The sequence below is a fragment of the Spermophilus citellus genome (genome assembly GCF_964194105.1).
Source record: "Spermophilus citellus genome assembly, chromosome: 1".
Classification (NCBI taxonomy): Eukaryota; Metazoa; Chordata; class Mammalia; order Rodentia; family Sciuridae; genus Spermophilus; species Spermophilus citellus.
Window position 1 is genome coordinate 1,095,365 of NC_138182.1, and position 9,636 is coordinate 1,105,000.

Consider the following 9,636-nt stretch of genomic DNA (forward strand, 5'->3'; position numbering starts at 1 on the left):
CGCGCCCCTCATGGGAGGAGCCATAGGAAGGTCCAGTTAGACGTCAGAGCACAGTCCCACCTCTGAGGGCCGTGCCCCTCAGAGGAGGCAGGTCTAGGGTCCCAGGCAGAGGCTAACCACCCATCAATAGCCTCTGCCGGGGTCCTGGGGGTGGGAGGGGTCGGGACGCAGTTGCCCGTCTAAAGTGGTGCTTTAAGGCTACTGAATTACACAAGGCGGTGAATTACCTTGGGCCACCTCCAAATTGTGACCGAGCAGAAAGGGCTAGACTGGGGCTGTGGGAAGGCCACTGTGAGGCCAGTGAGGACGAAGGAACCCCCTTTCTGTGGTTCTCCCCTGAGGGCAGCGCTGCGGATCTGCAGGCCTGGCGTACACAGCTGTGCCCTCACACTGTGCAGACCTTGGCACCTCGGGTGGAGGTAGGGGGGCAGCGGCAGTGACCCCATCTGTGGCCATTCCCAGACCCCACAGAGGACACCTTGCGTCCACTTCTTGGTGTGATCTGCGCCACAAGCTGGCAGGGCCTTCCCCACGGCACAGAGCACAGACCCGATGCTAGGGGTGAGGCGTGGGACCATGAGGATGCCCACGTCCACCTGCTCACCTCTAGAGAGGCACCCAGTTCTTCAGCTCACACCATGAAGGCCCAGAATGAGCAAGGTCACAGATGGGCTGACCAGGGCTGCTGACACAACTGACCTTGCACACGCTATGAACATGAAAGCCCCACCAAAGGCCGCGCAGAGTCCATGCCAGCTCGCACATCTCTCACGGGTCACAGGAGAGCCGACGTGCATGAATCCCAATAGAGACAGCTCACCTACCACCAGTGGGACCACCGCACAGGCATCTTGCACCTGCATATCTGGACACAAGGGAATAGCACTCACCCTTCAGGAAGAATCGGGCGACACTGACCTGACCCAGCTCCTCGTTCAAGTCGGACGTGTTGACCAGAGGCCCCTCTCCTGTTTCCTCGTCGAACATGTCCTCGTCCCAGCTGATGAAGTAGGAGCCAAGGAACTTCTGCATCTCCACGGTGACGTACATGGACACGGGGATGATGTAGTTGAAGAGCACCATGAAGGCCAGGAAGTCCGTGAAGGCCCTGAGGAACTGAGCACACAGCTCCTCAGTACCCACGTCCCCCAGGGCCAAGCCTCATGCAGGGTGCAGGCGAGCCAGACTGCCTGCCCAAGTCCCCAGTGAGGGCTGCTGGGCAGCAGGCCACGCCTGGCCGCATCCTCACCCAGGCCAGGGGCAGACTTTGCCTGTTAACACAAGCGTGCCACCAGGGACACGGCGCCACACAGGCTGACGGGACGGAGATACCAGCTTGGAACATCTGTGACAAACAACAGAACTCACCAAGAGAAAACCTAGGAGATGCCAGAGATGTGAGCCTGGTAAAGGGACCGACCTGGGCGGCTTTATTCCATGCGTGCAGCCAGGTTAGTTTTGGGGAGGGCAGGCTGTTGCACACAGCAAAGACACGGGGCGAGGTTCGCACACGACCTTGCTCTGGAGTCTGAGCCCCTTTCTCCCTGTGCCTGTCTCAGCAGGTGCCATCTATCCCCAAATCACTGGCAAGCATCTCCTGAGCACCTGCAAGCACAGGGCCCTGGGCAGGTCGGCAGCCCTGAAGGCCTCTCGGGCATGGTCCTGAACATCTCCCAGGGGGACCAGCGCCCTGGGCGTGTGCTCCTGCCATCTGAGGACGGCTCAGGGTGGATGCCCCACTACGGCCAGGACCCCCCACCATGTGCTGGCAGCAAGCCTGACAGCCACCCCTGCCCTGAGGAGGGCGTCCTCCATACCAGGTTCCGCTGCCTCTCCGACTCGGTCTTCTGGTTGTACCAGGGCTCGTCCCGGAAGGGCTCGCTCTGCCACACGTACTTGAGCACAGTGTTGACCAGCGCCTTGCTCACCAGGATGCAGAGGTAGACGATGAGGAACACATTCATTGACCTGCAACGCCACGCCAGAGTCATGCGGGCTCCCTGCCGACGGGGGGGCTCCACCGGCCTCTCCCATACAAGGTGGGACAAGCGGGACGTGTTTCCAAGGAGGTACCCAGCTAGTGCCCAGCTGTGTACACTGTACCATCACTAGCTTGGAATCCAGAGGCCACAAGGCCAAGAGTCTAGGACAGGAAGACGGTCAGCAGGAGGGATGCTGCACCCAACCCCACTTCTGAGGACGCCACCTGAGCACTATTGGGGCACTGAGCACTGCGGGGGCACTGAGCATTGTGGGGCACTGAGCACCGTTGGGACACTGAGCACTGTGGGGCACTGAGCACTGGTGGAGCACTGACTGAGGGGCACTAAGCACTGCAGGCCCATAGAGGCCTAGCTTTGACGAAGGGCTCGGCAAGTCTAAGAAGGGCTCCTTCCCAGTTCCCACCATGCACTTCTGAAAGCCCGAGACATGCAGACATCTGGGGGCAAAGGCCTCCTGCCCTTGATGGGTCCGTCTCCCTCTGCTCCATGCAGCCATGGAAGACAGAGACCCAGTGCCTTCAGAAGCCACACAGGTGTCCACTCCAGGAGGGACACACTTTTACCAGGGACAGAGAAAACAGAACTCTAGGCCACGCCTTCTGGCGAATCCACTACTATCTTGACCCGGCCGGAGGGCCTCACTGTCTAAGGGGGACAGCTGCCTCTGCTAAGGGCTCCTTAGTAAAACCATGTCCAGACCTCTATCTGGAGGTCTCTCCCCTGGCGGAAGGAGCTGCGGGGCACCACAGCCCACTGGGAGCCAGGACTTAGGGAGCCTCCAGGAGCAGGTGCACCTGCTGGGCCAAGCAGGGGAGCCCTCTACCTCACAGAGAGATAAGCAAGTCCCCCCGAGTGGTCAGCCCTGCGGCTACTCCACACTGCCTCCAGCACCTCGGAGGAGCGAGGCCAAGGGGACAGTCTGGCCTCCAGTGGCTGACCACAGCATGCCATGGCACAGCCGTCACCCTTGCCCCGACCCTTACTTTTCCACGGCAGATCTCTTCTGGGATTTTGACTGATAGTTCAAGGCCATCTTGGTCTCCATGCCTGTGTAGATGGCCACACCTGAAAGCAGAAGGGTAACGCGATGGCCACGCGCAGAGGCCTTGGCCTGCGCACGGGCCACACGGCCTGGTGGGATGGACTCTCAGGCCAGACAGTGGCACTTGTCATTGTGCCAGACAAGGGGCTGCCCCTGAGTCACCGTGGGAGTCTTCAAAGACTTCCCTGCACAGAGGACAACTGCAGTTTGAGAGTGCACCTTAACATCAGGTGAAGAGTGACGTCTGTCGGGGTCTCTGCAGCAGCGCACACTTGTGTATTTAAACAGTCGTCTCGTGTGACTGAAACGGGACAGCCTGCCAGAACCGGGCGGTTGGCAAAGTCCCGTGGTGTGCAAGGGCTTCCCGCAGGACCCTTGGGGTCCTCCCCAGATACAACGTCGTTTCTGAGTCACAAACCACATGTGCCTCGTGAGCAGGCCTGTGTTTTGCGTGTGGCGTTGTGGGTCGCTGCCACCCATCAGCACAATGTCCTCAGTGAGGCACAGCTGCCACCGTAAAGGACACAGCACCCCAGCCCTGTGTACGGCAGCCTTGTTTTCAGAAGCGGGACCAGGAACTACTAATTAAAACATTTACCAAAGATCTTCTCGGTGTTCTTGAGCGTGGCTCCTCGGAGAAGCAGGTTTTCTGATCCCAGTGGCCTGTAAAGACAAGGACAGGCACAGAACGTGAAGCAAAAGAGGCCAGAGGCAGAGGACAGTGCAGGCTCCAGTGTCATGGCAGGTCACCGAAGCCAGCCAGGTCCCCAAGGAAGTATGGCTGCCGGGCCCTCCGCTGCCCTTGGAAGTGGGACCCCAGGCCCTGACCCGGGCCCAGAGTCTGAAAGCTCCCACAGAGTCCTGCTGGGGGCCATAAGGTGGCCCCTGGGTATCCCAACAGTGTCACCAGCAGCACCGGAGACACGTCAGAAAATCCAAATCTACTGCATCTGAGGCCCTGGGGCGGTCCAGCACCCGTCCCCACGAGCCTCACGTCTGAGGATGGCTGCTCTAGGGACCCCAGAATGTTCTGGAAAGGCCAAGGGTGTGCGTTTTGTTCAAACTTGAGCTGTTTCCATCATAAGCGCATGAGACTTGGGAGTCTCTTGAGTGCCACAGGTTTGAAGGTGACAGCTGGGAGGCTGTGGCCTTTGTGATCCCTGGGAGTCAGGCTGCACAAGGGGCCTGGAGGAAGGGACCTGAGGGGAGTTTCTGGGGGAAACAAGCAGCAGTGGAGGGTTAAGGGTCACTCCCTGAAGCCCGAGCGCTGCTGCAGGCACGGGCCCCCGTGGCAGCAGACGCTGTTCCTGGGGGCTTTGCCTTCCAGTGGCTCCTGGATGACGTCACTTCTCGTCTCCTGAGCAGTGGCAGTGATAGGCAGAAGGCGAGAGTGCACATTTTGCTACTGACAACACCCTACCGATCCCTTGGAGGGAGAAAGAGCTGCTAGGACCTGCTGGGGCTGTCTGCTGGTGGGCTGATGTCCCTGCGCTGTGGAGGGGGAGAACCACCAATGTCACACAGGTAACTACGTTCAGTGACTTGGCCTACGCGGCTCCGCTTCACTGGCTGGATGACCAGGAAGCCTCGGGCCAAGGGGCACCACGCGGAGGAACACCCCAGGCGCGCAGCTGGCATCCTGCTGCCCCAGCCAGACAGCCACTAAAGACATGGCTCCTGGGGCTGTGCAGAGCTGTCAGCCTCTGTTAGCAGCACACTTGGATAATCGATGTCACAAGCACTTAGGAAAACAAACGGCCCGTTTAGAGTGGATCTCTGGGAAGTCTAAAAATAATTTACTTGAGAAAGTGCTTTGCTTCTTGTTTGAAGAGAAGGAAGAAGTATCCCTCTGTGTGACTGAGGATTGGAGAGATGGCTTACAGCCTCCAGGTTTTCGACAGCTACAAATATCTTTAAAACCCCAGGTATTAAAAGGTGCACTGAATAGTACAAATATTAAAGGACCAAACTAGAACTGGTGTCAAAGTATAACCCGGCAGCTGTCACCCTCTGAGGCACCTGGCATCACAGTGACAGCAGGAGGACTGGGAAGCCACCTCAGACCCACCCACAGGTGACCAGGCCCCGTCTACCTCCTCATTCGTGTACCAACCAGCCTCACCGCTGAGGAGGCTCTCTTTCAGAGCAACAGGGACTTACCTTGGTACAAGATGCACCCAGGAGAGCGGACGCCGCGCCCCACAGACCTGCACAGCACTGGTCAGCCCACGGATGGGCGACAACGAGACCTGCTAAGCCGTGCACCGTCTCCCCACAGCTGTCTGACCCAGGCCTTCCAGGGGATCCCAGGGGCTGGTACCTCAGTAACTGCTTTGTCTGATCCCCCCAAGTCTGTCCCTGACAATCTGGAGACCGCCTGAATTGGAAGACAGACCCCTTCTCGGGCCAAGGCACTTCCCAGAAAGGGGCAGCTCCCAAACCCACTCAAGTCGTGTTCCTAGAACGTGCCGCTGCAAACAACTGCCAGGCCGCAAATCAGACACAGCCCCCGAGACCACAGACAGCGCTCAGCAGGGACAACCGACGGCAGCAGCCAGGGCCCGGGCGGCTCATGGTGCTGCTGCCCCATGTGGGTGTGCCGCATGTGACCACAGCGGCCAGGACCACGGCGACAGAGCCGGTGCATGCACCCAGCCCCAAGCTGCTCCTGGTGTCTGGCCCTGAGCCCAAAGGTCACCCTGGGGTGATCTCAAGCAGGTGTACACACTGGCAAATGTCCTCCAAACCAGCAGCCTGCAACCTCAGGGCTGAGGCCTACCAGTGTGCTTGCTGTGAGGGGTGCTGGCCACCCTTCCTCTGGGCATGTCCCTCAGGCTCCCTTCATGACCTGGCCCAGCCCAGGCAGTGACCCTCCAGGCGGCCACCCTCAGGGCAGACCTGCTCAGAGTGTTCGGAGCCACCCTAGTTAACTTGCACAGACGCACACCTGGGAAGCAGCCAGGAGCAGAACCGGGCATTCCTCAGGGGAAGGAGCCCTCCCCCATGAGGAAGGAGCGTTCCCAGAGCAGCAGGGGGGCCATGGCCACGGCCACTCACCTCACCACAGGGTCGTTCAGATCGCTGTACACGTTGATGCGGCCCACGAACCTGGAACAGAGAAGCCAGTCACGGTGCTGCCCTCAGCCCTCCTGGGGTGCACTGGCCGCTGGCCCACCCTGGCCCTGGCCTCTCAGTCTGTTCTCCCTGCCAGGATCGGATGGCCTTCCTTAACTCCACTTACAAGCTACCTCCTCAAAATAAACAGACTTCGCTTTTCCTCAACACTAAACCCACGGGCCTCTTCCAGCGTTTGCATAAAAAGTAACAGAAGTGGCCTTGCGTGCCTGTGGACAGTCCAGCCCCGCCTGCCGGTCAGTGCTCCCCGAGGCCCGCCCGCCGTGCGCCTCCAGGGCCTTACTTGTACAGGTCAGGCTGTGGCTGCTCACACTCGATGGTGGCATGCAGGCGATCGACGTCCTCCTCCGTGTGGAAGCCCTTGGTGTCCTGGACCGCGTAGTGTGTCTGCAAAGTGACAGGGGCACTAGCTCACCACCCAGCCTGGCGCCACGCTGGCCGCCCACCCGGGGGCAGCGTGACACCGGGAGACGTGGGAGGGGAAGCCTGTGTCTGCTCACAGCCTGAAAAGACCCGGCAGCACCATCTGTCCCCGGCTCGAGGCCAGGAAACGCCAACTTTCCAACTCTCACCTAAACACTAGCACGGCAAAGAAGCCGACTGGGATTCTCCAAAATTGGACTGCTGGACTTATCTGTCCCAGTAGTAGCCACTAACCAGGCCAGTGGCCTGTGCTTCCCAGGGCCGGCCTCTGGCTGTACTTGGTTTACCTCCCCACTCTGCCACCGCGGCCCTCGCCTGTCATCACTGGGCCAGCACAGCTTCTGAGTGACCATGGGGCTGCCTGGACCAGAGGGCCACTCAAGCCCACGCCCACATCGGAGTCACAGGAAGCTGCCAGGCCGCTGCTACAGGCCGGCCCCCGGCTTCCCACGCAGCAGCCCCAGGGCTGTGTTCCTAAGGGGAGCCTGGTGATGCCCATGCTGCCGTCGGAGCCAGGAGCTGGCACCCACTAGCCTAGCACCTGTGGCAGGGACAGGAGGGCCAGGGGCTGCAGCTCTCCCCTGGAATGAAGGAAGGACTATGTCCAGGAGTCCGGAGGGGAGGCAGTGCCCCGTGTCTCCTCTTCCTCGTCTTTCTAAGGATCAGGCACTGGGCAGACACACAGTGAGCTGTCCCCACCTCCGGGGACGCTTGCTTCCCTAGTCATGTCCCCACAGACCCTGAGAGGAGGTCTGTCCCCGGCTCACACATGGGAAAAGCCCCTGCAAGGCCCACGTAGTACAGCTCATGGGACATCAGCTGGGCCTCCCACCCCACGCTCTGCCCTCAAAGGCAGGGTTCCCATAACTCCCGTCCCGGAGCCAAACCAAATGCAGGGGCGTGACTTCAGGGAACAATTAACATGCAGAGTGCAAAGGCAGAGTCCGCCAGCAGCAGCGACTCAGACCTTCAGTCCTGGGGAGGGACAGGCCACTGTGCTTTCCCCCAGTAGAGCCAGATGCCTGGGCCCAGGGGCAGGTCCAGATAGCAGGCCTCTGCCAGGGGATGGGAGGGCTCACGGGTCCCAGGGTAGATGACCTGGTCCTCCCAGGCTCACCCCGAGCCCAGCACTGTCCAGAGAAGCCACTGCCCCATGGACTGTCACTATGGAGAAGGCTAATCCTCCTAGGATGCACTACAGAGAAAACATGACCACAAAACTGAAAAGAGTCCACGGGCTTCACACTAAGACATGGCAGATGACCACGGAAGGCTGGCGTGTGCATCCGTGATCCTGTAAAGACAAGGCTTCCATGCAAAGTTTCTAACTGCTCTCACCCAGGAGTGGTCCAGCACCAGGCTGGAGCCAGCACTCACAAGCCAGGGGGTAAGTTCCTGTTCACGGCTCTTTGGGAACTTCTGGGGTTTTAAAGTAAGAAAGCCCTTAAAGGAAGGGTGCCCTATTCTCTCTGACGGTGAAGTTCCGGTAGCACAGCCCCAGCACAGCAGCCACGCTGAGCCACAGGCTAGTTGGGGTTCAGAGGATGTCTCCCGTGTTAGCGAGGCTCCCTCACGAAGCACTCGGGCAGGACCTCAAGCTGTGGAGCCTCCACTCAGCTCTTGGCGAGGAAGGACACCAACTCTGACCAGTAGAGTGGAACCTTCACATGGACAGACCTCCTGGAGCCCTGAACTCAGCCCACTAGCTGGACCGCCCAGGCCAGCATGCGAGTTACTTGTCACCTGAGATAGCTCGGGGCACAGACATGGGGGGCCGGCCCCCGTGCCCCCAGAAGGAAGGGGCCCCCATGCCCCAAGGACACCAACTGCCATGGCAGTCAGCATTCGTAGCCATAGCTGAGTCCGGACACCAGGCCCCGAGTGCATCTTGACATGGGGACGTTACTTTATGGCTTGACTCCCCATCCAAGCTGGCAGTGGTGACGTGGCAGGTCCCATCTCCACGGCTGCTGGAGAGGAAGATCAAGTCACAGGGAAAGGTCTCATCCTCCTTGACCATGACAATGTCCCCGACCTGCAGGGCAGAGAGAGGGGTGGACGGCCAGCGCTCAGCCTCTGCGATGGCCTGGATCCTTCTCCTGCAGCCAGGTATCACAGACACGGTCACAGATCAGAGTGGTCCTTCAGAGTCAGGAGCACCTGCAGAGGAGCGTGCACGCCCCCAGGCAGGCGGCGTGTTCTCACGGGCTTCCTAAGTGCCTGACAGCAAGTCTTCTGGAGCCTGCATCCGCCCCAAGGTGGGGAGAGGGGCTGTGGTCATGTCCTGAGGTACACACCGACCCAGGGCCTGTCACACTCCCTGTGCCTTGTGCTGCCCCAGGGCAGGACAGATGGCAGAGCCTCAGGAGAGGATGGGAGGGGGCAGCAGGCCAGGGCAGGGCCAGGGTTTCATGGAGGGTGGGGACGCTAGGGCTGGAGTCTAAGCTCACGGTCAGGATAGGCCAATGCTGGGGGCCAGCCACAAGGCTAGGAACAGGTGCTTCAGAACATAAGGCTCTAAAGGGATCTGCTTAAATAATTCAAAACACCTCTAAACACGGCAGGATGTCTGTCTCTGCCAGTCCACTGAGAAGTTATTCAAAATGCTCTTGTAGACTGCTATCCTATTGATTTACAGCAGGCACATGTGATTTAGACTAGGCCCACGTGATGCGAACCAGGCACACACACGTGATCTGGACCAGGCACACGTGGTCTAGGCCATGCACATATTTCAGTAGTCACTCTCAAAACAAGGCATCTGTGATTAGACACGTGCATATGATTTAGACCAGGTACACATGATCTGGACCAGGCGTATATGATTTGAACCAGGCACGCATGGTCTAGACCAGGGGCACGTGTCGGCTATCACTTACTCTCAGCTTCCGGCTCTGCTTGCGGACGAGCTTGCCGTGCTGGATGAAGTGCACGGGACACTGGTTCATAGCATTGTCGGCCTTGTGACGGAGCCAGTCCTCGTAGCCCTGGAAGCCAGGCAGAGGAGAGCAGGTGTCAGTCACACCTCCCCTA

The 9,636-nt window shown here is 59.6% G+C and overlaps 1 protein-coding gene across 3 annotated transcripts in view; it reads right to left on the minus strand.

Annotated features, from left to right (window-relative positions):
- The window catches only part of ATP11A (ATPase phospholipid transporting 11A), a 105,463-nt gene that overhangs the window by 35,400 nt on the left and 60,427 nt on the right, over positions 1 to 9,636 (minus strand). For all 3 annotated transcript variants that reach the window (XM_081286196.1, XM_081286197.1, XM_081286198.1), the window contains exons 5-12: positions 9,483 to 9,590; positions 8,510 to 8,638; positions 6,464 to 6,567; positions 6,103 to 6,153; positions 3,644 to 3,708; positions 2,987 to 3,068; positions 1,818 to 1,968; positions 919 to 1,116 (exon numbers count right to left, since the gene is read on the minus strand). In XM_081286196.1, the coding sequence (XP_081142322.1) occupies positions 919 to 1,116; positions 1,818 to 1,968; positions 2,987 to 3,068; positions 3,644 to 3,708; positions 6,103 to 6,153; positions 6,464 to 6,567; positions 8,510 to 8,638; positions 9,483 to 9,590 (888 nt within the window). The remainder of the gene's footprint in view (positions 1 to 918; positions 1,117 to 1,817; positions 1,969 to 2,986; positions 3,069 to 3,643; positions 3,709 to 6,102; positions 6,154 to 6,463; positions 6,568 to 8,509; positions 8,639 to 9,482; positions 9,591 to 9,636) is intronic.